This window comes from Astyanax mexicanus, chromosome 7, assembly GCF_023375975.1.
Source record: "Astyanax mexicanus isolate ESR-SI-001 chromosome 7, AstMex3_surface, whole genome shotgun sequence".
Classification (NCBI taxonomy): Eukaryota; Metazoa; Chordata; class Actinopteri; order Characiformes; family Acestrorhamphidae; genus Astyanax; species Astyanax mexicanus.
The window spans coordinates 29832691-29851523 of NC_064414.1; the positions used below are offsets into that span (position 1 = coordinate 29832691).

The 18833-nt window shown below is 38.7% G+C and overlaps 1 protein-coding gene across 3 annotated transcripts; it reads left to right on the plus strand.

Moving 5' to 3' along the window:
- The first annotated feature begins 2997 nt into the window (after window positions 1–2997).
- zgc:110045 (PCBP_like_KH domain-containing protein) lies at window positions 2998–18626 on the plus strand. 3 transcript variants are annotated; one of them, XM_022684842.2, is made up of 14 exons: window positions 2998–3347; window positions 4572–4637; window positions 5460–5588; window positions 7907–7930; window positions 8071–8103; window positions 8341–8457; window positions 8850–8981; window positions 9874–10002; window positions 10408–10497; window positions 12936–12977; window positions 13564–13639; window positions 14660–14712; window positions 15556–15725; window positions 16927–18626. In XM_022684842.2, exons 3-14 carry the CDS (start codon window positions 5505–5507, stop codon window positions 17276–17278), a joined length of 1302 nt encoding a protein of 433 aa, XP_022540563.2. In that variant the 5' UTR covers window positions 2998–3347; window positions 4572–4637; window positions 5460–5504; the 3' UTR covers window positions 17279–18626. The 3 variants fall into 3 exon arrangements, with proteins under 3 accessions (XP_022540563.2, XP_022540564.2, XP_022540565.1); XM_022684843.2 differs by lacking the exon at window positions 16927–18626 and adding an exon at window positions 16659–16920; XM_022684844.2 differs by lacking the exons at window positions 13564–13639; window positions 16927–18626 and having other exon boundaries at window positions 15556–15685.
- The last annotated feature ends 207 nt before the right edge of the window (window positions 18627–18833 follow it).

The following is an 18833-nucleotide window of genomic DNA, read 5'->3' on the forward strand; positions in this document are numbered from 1 at the left end:
ATAGAAAATGCAGCTCATATCAACAGGTGATGGTAATCGTGATTTGGTACAGAAGCAGTATCCATGAAAGTCTGTGTCTTTGAAAAGAAAATATGAGCAGAGGATCTCTTTATGTCAACAAATGCATGAAAAAATTATTTAAGTACAGCATTTCTCAACAAAAGTTTACAAGGGATTGGCATGATTCTTAAAAAAAATCTTAGCTGAATATGTGTGATCTCTGATCCCTCAGACTGCATCAAGTCCAAAAGCCAGCATTAAAAAGCTAACAGAAAAGTACTTTTTTCCCATTTTCTCCCCAATTTACACAGCCAATTACCCAACCCACTCATTAGGACTCCCCCTGTCACTAGTGATGCCCTAACACCAGGAAGGTGAAGACTAGCACATGCCTCCTCCGACACATGTGAAGTCAGCCACCACTTTTTTTGAACTGTTGCTCATGCAGAATTGCTGAGTAACATCACAGCGCACTTGGGAAAAAAAAACGCAGCGACTCGGTTCTGATGCATCAGCTCACAGACTATTGGTGCGGACATCACCCTTTGGAGTGATGTGGGGAGAGAGCGCCATCTACCCACCCAGAAAGAGTAACGCCAATTGTGCTCTGTCGGGGCTCCGGTAGCCGATGCCAAGATACATGAACAGGATTCGAACCAGCGATCTCCTGATCATAGTGGCAGCACTAGTGGCAGAAACCAGAAAAGTACATTAAGAGAGTAATATATGCTGCTTTTTTGAACAAGTCAATGCAAAACTACATGCTGCACACATTACAGGGGTGCGACTACAGTCAAATATATAGTCCTTACCTGTCCCAATAGGGAACTTGTGGAGAATTAAAAAACCCTGTGACACAGTAACAACCATGTACTGTTGCACACCTAAGGAATATGGCAGGAGAATAGTACAAAATAGCACCCTAAACACTATATTCTCATTGGTTTTGATAATTTTAGTAACAATTCAATAAAGTTGACTAGCCAAAACATGAAACATTTATTTATTTATTTTATTTTATTTTATGTTTCAAACTCTTCCAACTTTTCTGATTTGGGGTTGTAAGTGAAATATTACAGGAAAAGATTACACATCTCTGCACGTAATAATTGGGGTTACAGAAAAGGTCCAACTCATATTTTAATCATCTGCTACATTGCAAGCTCTTGCTGGGGATCATCATCTAGACACCATCATTTGTCAGCATTTTGTTGAATTTGGCCCATGACACTTCTGTAAGAGTGAGGTCTGGCATCCCAAACCCTCTTCCCCAAAGCGGTATTGCATTATTATTATCAAAAGCATTTTCATTTGAAAATGTTAGAGATACCCCAACGTATTTGTTTTATAGGATACTGACTGTAATCTCCCTCAAACCCTGTAAATAGTTTAACACTTAGGAAGTACATAAACTGTAATATTATAGTAACTGTAAGTATTGAATGTTGAGGAGATATGAAGGTATATGAAAGTATGTATGTGTGCATATATATATATATATATATATATATATATATATATATATATATACAACTCTGGAAAAAAAAACTCTTCAGTTTCTGAATCAGTTTCTCTGATATTGCTATGTATAGGTTTATGTTTGAGTAAAATAAACATTTTTGTTTTATTCTATAAACTATGGACAGCAATTCTCCCAAATTCCAAATAAAAATAGTAATTTAGAGCATTTATTCACAGAAAATGAGAAATGGCTGAAATAACAATAAAGATGCAGAGCTTTCAGACCAGTCTTTTGGATAACTTTATGCCACTCCTGGTGCAAAAATTCAAGCAGTTCAGTTTGGTTTGATTGCTTGTGTTCGTCCATCTTCCTCTTGATTATATCCTATTTTCAATTGGGAAAAACTATAAAACTCATCATTTTTAAGTGGCCTCTTATTTTTTTTCCAGAGCTGTATATATGTATATATGTGACTATGTGTGTTCATATGTGCATATGTGTATGTGAGTATGTATGTGTATCTGTGTATTTTTACGTCTATGCATAATATAAGACTGGACATTATACTTTTAAGGTGCATCTTGTCAACAATACAAACTGATGTGAATAATTTGTAAAGAAGTAACTTGTATGTTTCCTTTTCAATAAACACATAAAAAAAAGAAAATGTTCGAGAAAGTAGAAATTTGCTTTAATGTTACATAAGTACATTTAATAGTTTGTGTCACTTTGGAAGATCCACGTCACAGGATATCTTAAAGCAGGATGTACGATTAAAGCAAGTACAGACTAATTTTCGCCTTAGCTCACTTCAGCTGTTTTATGATTGATATGTGCTGAATTATTTGAGAGAAGGAGAGAGATATGAAGCTTTTGGAAGTGATAGTCTTGAGCCAGGCCATGATTATAATACAAAGCGGAGCCTTTTAAAACATACCCAGATTAGCATTTCATTAAGCCCCTCATTTTATGCAATGGTCTTAAGAGTTTAAAGTGAGAAGGAGGGAATCTGAGTGTGACCATCGTTCCTAGCCATCCCAAACAGCAGGCAGTAATTAAATATGCCACTTCTGCTCCACTGATTCGCTCACTTCATAATTTGGCTGCCGAACTGAATGCATCTCTTTCTGTTAAAGGCCTACATTGTTTTCGCAGAGCTTTGGCCTCATTAGCAGAAGTAGATGCTGGGGTTTGGGGGAGGGGGTGACAGACTGCTGGAGCTGAAGCGCTGTGTCTTCCCATCCAAAATGATTTGACACAATCAGTTTGGAGATGACCGTGATGACAATCGAAGTAAAATACTGGTATTTTACTTTCCCTTAACTGTTAAATATCTACCATCGTTTTCAGAAGTTTAGTGATTTAGTGTGTCTATTGGATGGGCCTATTTTAGAGTAGTCATCTGTAGCATCTGCCTGTGCTTTATGTAGTGTCACATGATAAGCACAGCCATGAATGTTTTGCCACAGAATCTAAGTTAGCATACCTGTTGGAGTCACTTAACAACTTGTTTTGCTCTTTTTACTGCTTTAGAGAATCTCCTGATGAACCTCCTGATGAACCTCTACTGTCACAACACTAACTGTGGGAGCATTAGGCAAAGTGAGGGACTCCAAGCTCGCTTGCCCTGCTGTATGAGCTTATCAGAGGCTAAGCCAGAGGGGGAAAAAAAACAGTAAAGCTAGTCTCAGTCGGGCAGAGAGCTACGGGCACAAGGCCATCTGTCCATTCTCTGAATACAACTGACAACAAAGGAGGGCAATTCTTCATTACCCGGACCATACAGCCACTGGAGACTCACACACTCATGCACATTGTTGGAGAGACAAGGAGGACAAGAGGGACTGACACCAACCTACTGTAGCAACCTCTAGCTACTCAGCAGGTCAGTTTGCTAACTTGTACCAAAGCTACATGTCACGTTTTCCAAACTGGGACAAATAGGCTTAGTTACGCATTTAACCTGTCTGGATTGTGCTCTCATGGGAATATATATATTACCCAAGTTGTTTTAAGCTTTAGAAACTTGAGAAAGAAAAAAAAAGAGGCTAAGATTAATTTATTTGTTCATGAATTACAATATTGTAAATATTTCAAGTAAACATGCGTACTCACACAGAACAATCTAAATGTGTTCCTCCTCAGTCTCTTGTTATTTATTGTTTTTGGACATGGAGGGATTACGGATTACATGTTTCCAGTATTACTCGTTTTCACCATCTGCGCTGTTGTATACGCATTATTAATCATTTAAATGTATAGCAATGACAAATGACAAAACAACAATGAAAGATAGCAAAAGGCAGTACCATTTTTAAAAAAGCCTAAACTAAACTCCAAATATGCAGCTGATAGGAACTGATAACTGATATGCAAATCTAAGAAGAATTAGACTCTCAGGAAGTATGCTCTGGAATTCACTGAACCTCGTCTGAATATAATTAAAGACTGCACTGTAAATTCTGACTTGGTTTGATTTAATTGACAATGCTTGTTCTTTTTGCTGGAGTTTAAAGTGTAAAACAACGCAACACATGACAGTTAGTCTTTTTGCCCTTTTTTCATTGTTCATCTGATCTGTGAGTAAACAAAAATAGTGCATATGTGTCCTGAGCTTGTTAGTGTTTTGTTGGAACATGACAGAGAGGTTCTAAGGACCTGGGGGCCTGCTGACAAGCTTGAGGAGACAGAAATGGGTCAAAAGGGTTTTAGCATTAGTCAAATAAATCCTGGCCTATAGGATTAGTCAAAGGCAGTTGCTGTTTGTTTGATGCATTTACCTGATGAAACAACAGAGAAGGGAAGACCAATAAAAGACCAGACGTTTTACTTTGCTGCAGACGGCTCGTAATCATTTGGGTCTATTGTTAGCCTTATTATTGATATTGATCTGTGTGTTGTTAATAATGATCAGCATCATTTGGTAGACTCTGGATAATAGAGACAACTAAAAACTGAAATATTGTAAGAGTTTTTTTATTTTTTAGTTTTTTTCTTACTGTTTATTACAGATTATAAATGTTTGTTGAAGAAAATTGTGATATGTCGTATTTTTGTTGAATCCTAATCCTAATCCAACATTTCTGTCTTCTTTTGTCTTTATTATCAGTGCTGTCAGTTTTTTTTGTGTGTGCAATGGCGACAGAGAGAGCTGTTTCTGCTCCTCAAACCTTATGTAAGTATCTGAAAAACAGTGAAATAGAGGTGAGGTATTGCGAGACACTGAAAGAAGAGTGCAGGCGCTAAGTGCAGTGGAATTATTATTCTGGGCCACCTAGAATTCCTAATGAAACTCATTGTGTGAGCTGCAGGGCCTCATTAGGCAAAGATCAGGCACAGGACCCATTATCAGAGCAAAACTGCACAATAACTACAACTGCATAAGATATTCACAGAAGACCTTCAAAGGATCAGACGCGTCTGGAGAGCTAACACGAGTCCTTTTTCATTTTCACCCCATGACCTTGCCACGCTTATCACAGAGTCTCAGAAATAGAAAAATGTGAATTCTCGCCTGAATTTGGGCTATACACAGAGACACAGGAATGCAGGGAACAGGCCAGCATTGTGCTTACTTACAGATAAATTAGCAAAATCTTGTTAGACATGGTCACACAGACATCACTTGATCCTCAGTGCCAGCAGAGAACAAGTGACTCCTGTTGGGTCTTATCAAACCCCGTCACATCAGTTCAATTAAAGCATAACCAATAGCAGGCACCTACGTGTGGCTCCAATCGGGGACAGCGCTGAACTCCACTGTCCCCAGCCACTTCCAGCGGGAACAAAAGTGACATAATGGACACAGCAAAATTGGAAATGAGTATCTTTGTGAGAACTAAATGAATATTTCCAGAGATACAGTTATTGTAGCTGTGGGTTATTGAAGTAATCAAGTATGTAGAGCTTGGAATTGCAGAGGCTCCTTGTTGAATAGCGCTCGGTACTGTGTGTTCTGTACTGAATTGCTAACATCCTTATCTGGTTGTCCGCGCAGAGCCTGTCTGTCTGAAAGCGTGAAGTGTCCGGATCATCAAGGAGTATGAATATGAATGAGAAGGAGGGCGGCTTGTCTGGGGGAGGGCTAAATGTCACCCTCACCATCCGCCTGCTAATGCACGGAAAGGTGAGACTGGTAAACCCCTATGTTATAAATGTTTATGAGCTGTTTCAATAAATTGTAAATACTGGGCTGGAAGTATAAATCATTTTATGCAGACTTTTGACACGTCCAAGATTAAAAATCAGTTATTACTTTTTAGGATGGAAACTTACTGTAGCCATTAAATGCATAAATGTTTATTATTATTTTTTATGTAAGCACAAGGGTTGGCATGGTACTTCTTTTTTTATATTGATATAAAAAACTGCAGTGTCGTTTACTATTGGAAAAACAGTGAACTGTGCCATTGGACAGTATAATAATAAGGTATAATATTTTTTTACCTAAAGAAAGTCTGATAGGTGCAGTGTGAAGTGCGAAGTAAACTAACAAGGTAAAAAAAAAAAAAAAAACTCAATTTGACAAATTACTACTGTCATGTGCTTTTTAACACAATTTAAATACAATTTAAATACAGATACATCCAGTGTTAGTGTGATTTTAAGCTTATTTTAATAAAATTGTTCCAAATAAAAAAATGTGTTAAACTCCCACTATATAGTGTACAAACACACAGTAACAGCATGCAGTACCGGTATTCTACATTTTACTCTTAACACACCAAAACATTTATTTTGTGTATTGTTACTTCTCACAAGCTGCTGGTACAACAAATATTGTTACAATACAATATTCAGAATTTTACGTGAGTAAATACATCTGTTTAAGCCACGCCTTCCCGCTGTGACTATTGGTCAACAAGTTAAATGCATCTACATCAGCTAGGTCAACAAACCAAGAGTCAAACCCAGAGGCACAACCAATCAGAATCTCTATTTTAGCTGATGGTGGGACATAAGCTAGACATTCTCCGAGTAATAATCCAGTCAGAAACTTCATTTAATTTTGGAGAGAGGCAGGCTTTTTCCAGTCAGAGAACTGCTGCAGCTCTATATGTAAATAGGGGAAGTACTGGCACTTTCCCCAGCCTTAAGCCCTGACTAGGGCATATACTGAATAGTTTATATCACCTATTAATTAATACCAGACACATTGGCCTTGCCTTCTTTATGCTAATGAATGAAATTATCTTTACACTCAACTGAGTCGATATTTTGAAATTGTAATGGGCAGAAAGTGTCTCAATATCACATGAAATAGGAATGAAACACTTTTCCAGAAAGATTAGTATGTTTGTTGTATTATTGCTTTATGAAATTTTGGTCTACACAAAATCTAAGAGGATTCTGTGCTCAGTCTATTGTATTAAAAAGCACATGACAGTAGTAATTTGTCAAATTGAATTTTTTTTTACCTTGTTAGTTTACTTCACACTTCACACAGCTCATTCTGTACCATACACTTTACTCATAGTTACCCTGTCACCTACTGGACTATCTCTACACTTCTACACACATACTCTAGATATCTGCACATGTAATATAGCATTGTTATATCTATATATTCAGTTATATTTTACCTTACATCTACAGTGCAAGGCAAGGCAAGGCAAGTTTATTTATATAGCACCTTTCATACACAACGGTCATTCAAAGTGCTTTACAAATTAGAAAATACACAGAATAGTCAAATAAAAAAAAAATGTAAAAGAATAACAGTAAAAATGGAAATAAAAACTAAAATAAGAATAAAGCATGATTGATTTAAACATGATTAAAACAAAGAGAAGTAAAATTAAAAACATGTAAAAGAACAACAAGGAATTAAAAATAAAAATAAAATAAGAATAAAGCATGAATAAAACATGATACAAAAGTGCCGTTACAGAATAACAGTGTGTGGAGCTGCAGTGTTTTAAGCTGAGCTAAAGGCCTGATCAAACATGTAGGTTTTCAGTCTGGATTTAAAAGTTTTTAGTGTTGGTGCTCTTCTCATGCTCTCTGTTAACTGGTTCCATTTAAGAGCAGCGTAGTAGCTAAACGCTGCCTCACCATGTTTAGTTTTTACTTTAGGCAGCACTAACTGACCAGTTCCTGATGATCTGAGAGTTCTGCTCGGGCTCCGGCGTATGCAATTTTATATGTCAATTGTGTAAGTTGTTGTGTATATTGTTTACGTTAATTGTATATTTCCTGTTTTATTGTTGTATGTTGTAAATATTGTTCTCTGCATGTTAGTGGGAACTTGCAATTAAGTTTTTATTTAATTAATATTTTAAAAATAAATATCACGTTTGCTCGTTCACTTTCCAATATTTACCACTGAGAGAAAAGGCCTAGTTAGCCCATAGACCCTACCTAATGCTGTGCATAACTCCAAAATGCATTACGATTCTGACACATATAGTTCCTGTTTATTGACCTCTTTCAATTCTTTTGTAGGAGGTGGGCAGTATCATTGGGAAGGTATGTATACTGCAAATATAGGTAGCCTCCCTTTAATACCATTTATTGGTTTAAAAGCTAGCTAAATGTCATTTTACTTTATGTTGCTTTGTATGTTGAGCATGTGGTCTTATTAATAACTACCTCTGCTTGGTTCTCAGAAAGGGGAAACGGTCAAGAAAATGAGAGAGGAAGTAAGTATTGCAGAAATATTTCCATGTTATATTACTGCAGTTTGTTAGCTGGCTGAAATTGGTTTTTAATCTGAATTACATAGAAAAAATGAACGTTAAAACAAGGCCAAACATAAGGAGCCCGAACTGAATACCTGTGAAGTACGAGTGCTGCTTTCACTGTTTTGAATGAAGCCCTCATAATCAGTGCTGGAATGAAGCCCGTAACTCATTTATGTTCCTTTTCTGTTATTACAGAGCGGAGCTCGAATTAATATTTCCGATGGCTCCAGCCCGGAGCGCATCGTCACCATCACTGGCCCCTCTGAGGTCATCTTCAAAGCTTTCGCCATGATTGCAGAGAAGTTTGAGGAGGTTTGTCATATTATGCTGAAAAACATCATTATGTGCAATTAACTTCATTCTGCTGTAATGCTTTGGTAATCATTGCACCAAGGATGAAAACCTTTTTTGAAAGAGGAACTTATTAAGACTTATTGAAATTAAAAAGGGATCCTCCATCGTGCAGTGTTTGGAAACTATTGATATGTGTAATGTGAAATGCGTGGTGCGCTGGCCTCAGTGGGTTTGTGCTGTAAATTAATTTTCTTCCTCAGTCACCTCGCTCAGTCATTCCCCAGTCATTCTAAAATGAGCATCAGTTTTAATTAGATGTTTTTTGTGCTTTAAACATAGATACTATCACATTGTGTAGCAGATGAGTTCTAATGAAGGAATGAATGAATATTGCTGCTTCTCTATTGCAGGATATCCTGGTGTCCATGGTCAACAGCACAGTGACAAGCAGACCCCCTGTAACTCTGAGACTTGTGTTCCCTGCCAGTCAGTGCGGCTCACTTATCGGCAAAGGAGGCTCCAAAATTAAAGAGATCAGAGAGGTAGATATGAACCTTTATCTGGTTGCAAACAGATTAACGAGAATGAGAGTTATGAAGGTCTGTGGGAGTCCCAAATGATTCATAGCGTGGTGATTTGTTTAACACTTGGAGTTCTTTGTTTGCTCTGGCTCAGTGTGATTAATTGTTCTCATCAACACAGAACTTTTGTATTCATGAGCTAAGAGCTGCTCCATTTAGACTCCAGCACAGCCATTCTCCATCCCCTTTGGCTTCTGTTCCAGACACTGGGCATATCTTCGTTTCTGCAATTATATGACCATCATGCTCTTCACTAAGAATAAAAAGCAAAGCCGGAGTCACATTAACTCCGGAAGCAGCATCGCTTTCTTCATTTTGTTGCCTTCTGACAGAAAGACAGTGGTCTTTGCTAGAAGAATTCTCCCTCTGCTCATGGATTTCACTGAGTAAATTTAGCTGTCCTCTCTATTCAGGGCTGTGGCGGCTGAACTGGTTGGTTGAATTCCCGGTTGCTTTGAATGTCTAGGACAGGATGACCCTCCAAGGCCCAAATAGATTCATATTTATATACAGTATCCAAATAGGTTGGCCTAAATAACTGCTCGCGTCACAACAATGTCAATTGAAAACTTGCTCTGAGCTGCTGTTTTCAATGTCGTTGTGCATTCGTGCTCTGAATAATGAAAAGGCATATTGGTGAATTACTGGTGTATTAAGATAATAATGTAATTCTACTCGTATGGCTGTGCTGAGAGAAACAGCGAAACATGCCAAGCCATTATTTGTGTTGTTTGGTCAGAATGCTAATTTTCTTCATTCTTTATTTCCGATCCTTGGTTCCTTCTGTGGCTGGGTTGCATTAGCAAATGTTCGTGTGTGTGTGCGTGTGTGTGTTTTTGTGTGTATGTGTCAGACCACGGGTGCACAGGTGCAGGTAGCTGGAGACCTACTGCCAGAGTCTACCGAGAGAGCGGTGACCATCTCGGGAACTCCTCATGCCATCACACAGTGTGTGAGGCACATCTGCACCGTAATGCTGGAGGTGCGTGTTTCTGTGCATTTGTGTAAATGTGTGTGTAAGTGTTTGTAATTGTAAATCTAATTGCTATAGCTCACAGATGCCTATGGTTGATTTCCCCAGTGCTCCAGCTTTATCACAGTGTGGGATGTATGTAATATATTGTAATTTTTCCCAGACTACATGCTTCATTTGAATTCCATTTCATTATATTCAGCCTGTTTCAGAGGTTTCTGTCTTACCTAATTCATCTACCAGCACTCTGGGGCCTCCCACCAGCTTAGTCACATTTCAGCCTTCTCACTCTTTGTGCTTTGTACTGTAAATGTTGTCATGAGAGCAGAAATGCATACAGTGCACAGAGAAAGTGCACTCTCTGTCACATACTGAGCGAACGCTTGACGACTTTATTTTGTCCTCTTTGTGCAGTCACCACCTAAGGGAGCGACGATTCCTTATCGGCCTAAACCTTCCTCTGGTGGCAACGCTACAATCTTATCTCAGCCACATACAGCTCCTGTGAGTACTTCAACCATCCCACAGTCCTCACACTGACTCCCTCAGAGCTGCAGTCGTGTTAAGTTAGGAAAAGCACCATGTTATGGATTCAGTGACTCCACTTAAACATTAATGATTGCATAGCTGCACCCTCACTGGGGAGTTACGAGTGTGGATATTTAGGCTAATGATTGCATTGAGATCAGTGTGACTGAATAAATCTTGCTTTCAGATCTCATCAGTAATATAGTCACCACACAGGCCAGCCGAGTGCTTCAGTGCTCTCACACATGCAGATAAGAGTTGCTCTGTGTGGCTCGGCTGAATTACTGATCCAGGACTGTCGGGTCTAATCAGAGTGGGAAAGAGTGTCGGCAGGGTTTTTGAGAGTCGGAGATCCTTAGCGTTCTGTTCTTTTCCATTGTATTCTACTGAATTCTAGGCAATACTTTATTTAGATAGTAGATTTTAGGTGATTAATATGTTAATTACCTTTAACTTACATTTAACTAAATATCCAGTTCACCTGCATTCCTCCTAATCTTAAAATTAACACTACCGGTAGGTTCCAAAAAATGTTTAATATTTGAACATATTTCCCTCCATACAGAGATGAAAACTCTTGCATAAGCATGCAAGCCCTCATGAGGCAATAGTTTCTTTGATTTTACCAAATTGAAAACCTCTGGAATATAATATAAGAATAGGAGGAAGATGGATGATCACAAGCCATCAAACCAAGCTGAACTGTTTGAATTTTTGCACTAGGAGTGGCATATGGTTATATAAAAGCAGTGTGTAAGACTGGTGGAGGAGAACATGCCAAGATGCATGAAAACTTTATTATTTAAGGTTTGAAAGCTCTGCATCTTTTTTATTATTTCAGACATTTCTCATTTTCTGCAAATAAATGCTCTAAATAACGATATTTTTATTTGGAATTTAGGAGAAGTGTAGTCTGTAGTTTATAGAATTAAACAATAATGTTAACTTTGCTGAAACATGTACCAAAAATGGGAAAATCAGAGAAACTGATTCAGAAACTGAAGTGGTCTCTTAATTGTTTCAGAGCTGTATTTGTAATAGAACAGAATTTCTAAAATCTGAAATCTAGTGTTAATTTAATGCACTATATAGAAAATATGGAGATATATGAGATTTAGTCATGCATGCAATCTAACAAATGTGTTTTCGCATAGCTTTGTTTTTTCCATCCACACAACATAACTATAAATTGTGTTTTCATGTGGACTGCGGGCCAAAATCCAGAAAAATATCTTTCTTCACTGAACCAAAACTGGATCTTCTATGTTCAAAATACCCTTTGCCGCTCCTATTTTTAACCTAACCCTTGCTGTGGTTATTCAGTACCAAGTTCATCAAGTCCAAGGGTCTAAAATATAATTTAACCTGTAATTCTTTACACATTTTAAAATGCCAGCTGCCTTTTATATTGACTCTGCATATTGTATATTTCATGGAAAATGGACCAACAGAAATTAGTAATTAGGTCTATTAGTAATGGACCAGTAGAAATGCCCGATTACAAATGGGCCAACAGAAATACATCATTAAAAATCGATCAGTAGAATTTGTCTATTAGAAAGAAGTCGCAATAAATGGACAGAACCTACTTAAATAAAATCTTTGTTGCATTTACATTGCAATTAGGATCATTTGTTTACCTGTAATTGGGAATTATCAGAATTTATCTACTGCAATCTCTGTGTAAAATAAGACATAAAGATGAGGAGTTTGTTCATCATGCTTTGACCTTTAGTTCAGAACATCTTCACTGGTAGTGATTTGTTTGAGAGGCTACATGTGTGATGAAGCAATGATGACTTTTATACTGTATGGACTGTATATAACTCTCTGAAATGTGGGAGATTGCATTAGATAGATAGATAGATAGATAGATAGATAGATAGATAGATAGATAGATAGATAGATAGATAGATAGATAGATAGATAGATAGATAGATAGATAGATAGATAGATAGATAGATAGATAGATAGATAGATAGATACTTTATTGATCCCCGAGGGGAAATTCTACACATCCAGAAGCAGGTATGTATAATACACAAAGTTACAAAAGGATAAAATATAACGATACATATAAATACAATAAAATTAAAAATAGGATGTAAAGTGTAAAAGTAGTCTTTAGTTTGTGTGTAATGGAGAATTAAGGTAGATAATTATATTTTAGTTTTGAGATGAAAAATGTTCTAAAGCTTCAAAATGTTCAGGCCCCATTTTTTTTTAAACATTGAATGGGTCAGTAGGGTGGACCTAGTGTCTAATATATTCATACAGTGACCCCTTGTGGTTACACTGTGAAGTGAGAAGTGGTTGGTCATCTTACTCTCCAATTGAAAAGCAGAAACCATATTCAGTATATATTTGTAATTCATTCAATTCCATTCAGCCTGAAGGTGTTTTCTTTCCCACAGGCCTTTGCTATTCCTGGACAGTACGCCATTCCCCCTCAAGACGTGAGTGCCAATGCTGCTGCCTTATCAGAGCTGTTGGTCATCTATTCCATTCGGTCACTACCTCACTTCCCCCAGCCACCTCCTGCCTTCTCCACCATTACTACTACCACCACCACCACCACACCATCACCACAACCTCTCCCACTGTATCCCAACACACATGTCAATGCCCTTCTCCTATCAGTACTGATAAAACAGCTTAGTCTGTGAGCACACACACACACACATATATATTATATAATACAGCAGCGGTAAAACACTGATTTCTCATCCAGAATCATTCATTCATTGCATTTGAATGACTAATGCTTAGTGTTTACTAACACCTTTTCCTCCTTTGTTTCTTCATACCCTCCCCCCCCCCCCCCTCAAGTGTATCATAAACAAATGTGTTAATAGAATCAGATATATGTACTGTCATTATACTGTCAGCTTATAATGGGGTGAGTCCTAACGATCCCCGATAACAGATCTAATTGTAATTGAGTCTGAAAGATTGGCTTTGTATTGTCTGTAGATCTGTCAGTTTTCCTCTGAATTAATTCCATTTGATTGGCCAGTTCTAACCTCCCTTCCTGCCCCGCAGTTGACCAAGCTTCACCAGTTGGCTATGCAGCATATCCCCCTTACCTCCCTTGGGCAGAGCAACCCTACCTTCCCTGGTACGTACCCGAAAACTCCCAGGAAAGTCTGTCTCTACCCTCCATCGTTCTGTCTGTCTTTGTCTACATCTTTTGTGTCTGTCTCTTGCTCTTTCTGCCTGTCCAATCTGTCAATCTCGCTCTCTTTCTCTCCTCTCATTCTCAACGTCTATCTTTACCTTTCTCTCTCTCACTCTCCCAATTTCCATTCTGTCCTATCCTCTCTCTCCTCTTGTGTTCACCATCACTGAGTTCTACTTATGCGGTCTGAGGAAAGGGAAGGAAAATCGATGTCATGGTAAGGCAACCGAAGTCACAGTACTGTATGTGTCAGAAAGCCTACCTTATGCTGCGCACTCTGCGGTCTGACACCGGCTGACGGCTCAGGTGACTTTTTGCTCATTGTCGTCTGTCGCGAGGACTTATCAGTTGAATGACAGCATTGTGGAGGCTTTGTGATGTATACGTGCCACCCCCGTCCTCGTCTGTTAACTCTGCATCAAAAACAGGTGTTCCACCTCTACCCGGCTTTCGTTCATCCATTTATTCGTTTTCTTATCTCCTCCCGTGTTGCTCCATGCGTACCTCCACACCACTCCCTCTAACCTGTTCAGTTCCACCAGCATGCCCTCCAGCCCACAACCCTTTCACACCCCAGTACACACCACGTTCTCGGCAGTGAAGACGCAGACACTGCTGTAGGCCAAGCACGATTACCGTTAAGAAAAAAGGCACTACACTGTGACAGGCTGTCATCGAGTAGACGCCTGTGATGCTTTTTTTTATTTAGAAGGCACAGAGCCCTCACAATTTAATCAGAACTCATTCATGACTCATCTAGCATGGCCCTGCTGCCTTTACATGTTAAATTAGCTCAGGATTATCATAAGCTTATTCATAATTCTATCACAGGTAGAGTAGAGAGTTTCTTGTAGACCAATGAATGAATTATGAATTCTATATTTATTCAGTCAGTTCAGTTGATGTAAACATAACAATTACTGTTACATTGAGTTGTTTCCCCCCTGTTTTCCCACATAGGTCTGGATGCCTGTGTTGCAGCAAGTTCTCAAGAGCTGACCATTCCTAACGATGTAAGTTTTCTTGATGCAGTTATATTACATGAAATACATGGATAGGCCATTAAAGAAACCTTATGTACTTTGTTATTTATATTACAATATTTTTCATACTATAGGTGCACCCAAAAAGTGTCAGTCCGCCTTTTAATCCAGTGCGCCTTTTGTATGAATTCTACCAGTAATTTCCAGTTAGATTACAGCTTAGATTTCCAGATTTCAACTAAGGCTGGGTGCAGCAGCATTAGCATAGGCAGCTAACCGCTAGCCGGATTATAAAGCGCACTGTTGGTTTTTGGGAAAATGAAAGTATTTTAAGTGTGCCTTATAGTGCAAAAAATACAGTACAAGTAATTGGAGAATCAATATGAATTTAAAGCTGCTAATTAGCCTATAATATATTAAGATAGAATGCTCCATTCTGTTGCTGACATTTATTGGTGGATCAGAGACATTCTAAAAACATCTGTAAATTTGAGTGGTTATTAAAGTTTCCGTCATTGTCAATTTTCACTGATGCTGTCACTGTGGTCAGTGCACCTTTCATCACTCATTCAAAGTAAATGAACATTGTCATTGAATATTGGGCAGCAGTGACAGTGTTAGGATTCTAATGCAGCAGGAGTTATTTATATATATATATATATATATATATATATATATATATATATATATATATATATATATATATATATATATATATATATATATATAACCAGACATGTTTTTATCTACAGGAATCTATAGGGATATTCTGTGAACTTTAATTAAGATTGCGCTTCAGCCTATTTAGAATTGCGACGTGCCAACTAAATCATACAGATGCTGTCTGCTGCTCACCCTGTCATCTCCTCTCAGCTCATAGGCTGCATTATTGGCAGACAGGGCACTAAGATCAATGAGATTCGCCAGATGTCTGGAGCCCAGATCAAGATAGCTGGGGCCACAGATGGTTCGGCTGTGCGCCACGTCACCATCAGCGGGTCCCCGGCCAGCATTAGCCTGGCCCAGTACCTCATCAGTGCCAGGTAAGAGATCCTTCTGACAGGCCATACACAACCTTCTGACTCCTACACATGTAGCTCGTATAATAGGCCAGATTTAGCATAACAGGAGGTTGACTGTTTACACATGTTTTTGGTATAATGAGCCAAACGTAGCCTGATAGGACGATGACTTTCTGCTCATATAACTCCCTTACCACACTATACAGTATGTCCAAATGTTTGTGGACACTCCTCCTTTTGATGAATGCAGTTCAGCTGCAGTTGCACCCAGATACAAATGCTGACAGAGAGACAAATACATGGACACCCACAAACACACACACATAGCCTGGCTAGTACCTCTATGAAATATTGCAAATAGAATAAGAATCTATCTGGAGCAGATACACTCAGAGCTGTTGGCACCATGCCTAATGCCAGGTGTGGGCTAGAGAGGTATAAATCCCCCAGCATTGAGCTGTGGAGCAGTGGAACTGTGTTCTCTGGAATGATAAATGGTTCTGAATCCAATGCTTTTGAGATGCATTAGGGAGCTAGTGATGAGGTGAGGTGGTGATCATCCAACATCTTTATCTATATCTATCTATCTAACAAACGGCTCTAATTACTGGATGCAGTCAAATTCTCATAGCAGTGCTCCAGAATCTCATAGAAAGACGTCCGCTTGGACAGTAGAGACAGTTACTCCAACAAAAGCGGGATAAACTATTTTTAATACTCTTCATTTCAGAATAAGCATTGTGCACCAATACGTTTGTCCATATAGTTTATTATAGGCCAGACTTAGCATAACAGCAGATTTTTACAAAGCTTTTTACACAGCTGGTAAAATGGATCATTCTTAGCTTAACATGATGTTATAATTTTTTTACAAATGAAACAGGTAGAATAAACCAGATTTAGCATAATCTGTGTCCTTTTTGTTCAATCCCACCCGTTTTTGGCACTCCTCAGCTTTATTAATACTCATCAAGGCATGTGAAACCCTTTTTTAATGGTTTGTTCCTTGTAGCACGTAACATTTCCCTTTATTGATTCTTCTTTTTTCATTTGTCTCACTTCCCCCATTCCACATCCACCTCTCTTGTTTCCCGCAACTACTCTATTAAACACACCCCTAACCCCCTCCTTCTTCCCTTCTTCGCTGTGGTGTTGGTATGTGTGTGTGTGTGTGTGTGTGTTTGTATATTGCGTGTGTGTGTGTTTGTGAGTGTGTTTGCAGTTTAGAGATGGCTAAACTCAGCATCCAGGCCGCCTCCACCTCTTCTTCCGGCAACCCTTTTGACCTCAGCCTGAGTTTCCCACAGTCCGCCACTCCCGCCTCCACCTCCACCCCTTCCTCCATGGCCATGCTGGCCGCTCCCCCCTCTGCCATTAACGTCCACTCCCCTCAGGCTATGCCCTCCATCCCCAGCTCCCACTACGCCCTCCCGGTCTCCAGTCTGCTTGGCATGAAAACCGTGCCCCTGCTGGCCGTGCACGCCGCCACCTCGGGCCTCGCCTCGTACACCACAAAGATCCCGACCTCGGCCACCATCAAAAAATCAGAGCGCCAGAAGTTCGCCCCCTACTGACCAGACTGCAGCAGCCTGTTTAATCTCTCCCTCCTGTCTGTGTTGTGTGTGCTGTTTGTGTTTTGCATCTCTAAAGACTTTGAAGGTTGAATTTTTTTTTGTCAGCCCTCTTTTTTTGGTACATCTCCATGCAGTATTATGCAAACGGATAGTGACAGAGTGACAAGATGAATTGCTCCTCAAATCATCCTCCATTTTCTTTGGCATCTCATTCGGAAATGTTTGAGATAGCAATCTCAAGCCATATATTTTATCTGACACGCCATTCTTTTCCCTTTTCAAATCCCCAGCCAATGAGACTATGGGGCATTGTATATGAAATCAAGCTCGAGCTCTTTATTTGCCTATTACTTACGACTTCTGTCAGGTTTCAGGTTCACGCATATATGTGATGATTAGGTTTTAGTAGAGAATGCACAGCTCTAATCTTCATTTTGTCTGCTTTACTTTGCTGCATTTCTCCAAAATTAGTCATGTTTGGCACACAATCTGCTAATTATGTCTCTTGTGCTTGTTTTCATCTTTCATCTTTATGGTATTAAAGCAGGGAAATGGAATTTGCTGTAGTTCACGCTCAGGACAAAAAAAAATACAAATCCTGGCATTAATACAACACTTACTAACTATCCTGCTGTGCGGTTCCATGTACGCTGTGATACAAAATGTGTTTGTGATCGTTCTGTTATTAGTCCATCCAGAATGGGTGCCACAGTGCAGTGTATGTACAGTAAATGACAGTGTAGGCCAGATTGAGGGCAATTGTGTTTTTTTGTTGTTCTTTTTTTTTTGTTCTTCCATTAAACTGTAACTGTGAACTGATTCCCAAAACAGGTGCACTATACTCCGCTGGCAGAAGAGGAGATATATCTGTGTCATGACTGTTGCGAACTGTAGAAATGTGTTGTTGTTCCTGTGGAGCTGATGATGTGCTTCTTTCCTAGGCTGTCTGCACTGCTAGCTGGCCTGGGGCCTCTTTAGCCACGCAGCCTCTCATTAAAACTCTGACTGGATTACCCCAAAGCCATATGGAATTCTTAAGAACTCAGTTTTATTCAGGAGAACCAGGCTGCATGATATGCAAATTCACAAAATGTCTCACAAAACTTTTTAACAACAAAAATTGTGAAATGAAGTGTTATAACTAGTGCTGACCTCTTTGCTATATTCTGTTTTTTTTATTCACTATTTTATGTCTGTTCTGTATAAGAAATGTGCTTGTGTTTGTTTGTTTTTTAAGTCACAGTCCATGTTGTCTTTTTGAGATAAATGATAAATTAATGCTTTTTGTTCCTAAATGTAGAACTTACCACATCTTTTTAAATTAAAATGTGGCAGCTTTTTATTAGAATACATTGTTGTTGTTGTTTTTTTTCTTCATCCCTGAACAAATCCAATATGCTACAATAGGCATAGCCAACAGACACCCACTACTACTCTATACAAATAAAATTTAAAAGAAATACATAACATTATATAGAGGCATATATCCTTATCCTCATATAAATGTGTTCTGTCATCATTGACAAGTCTGCATTTTTATTGCACAACATATTGT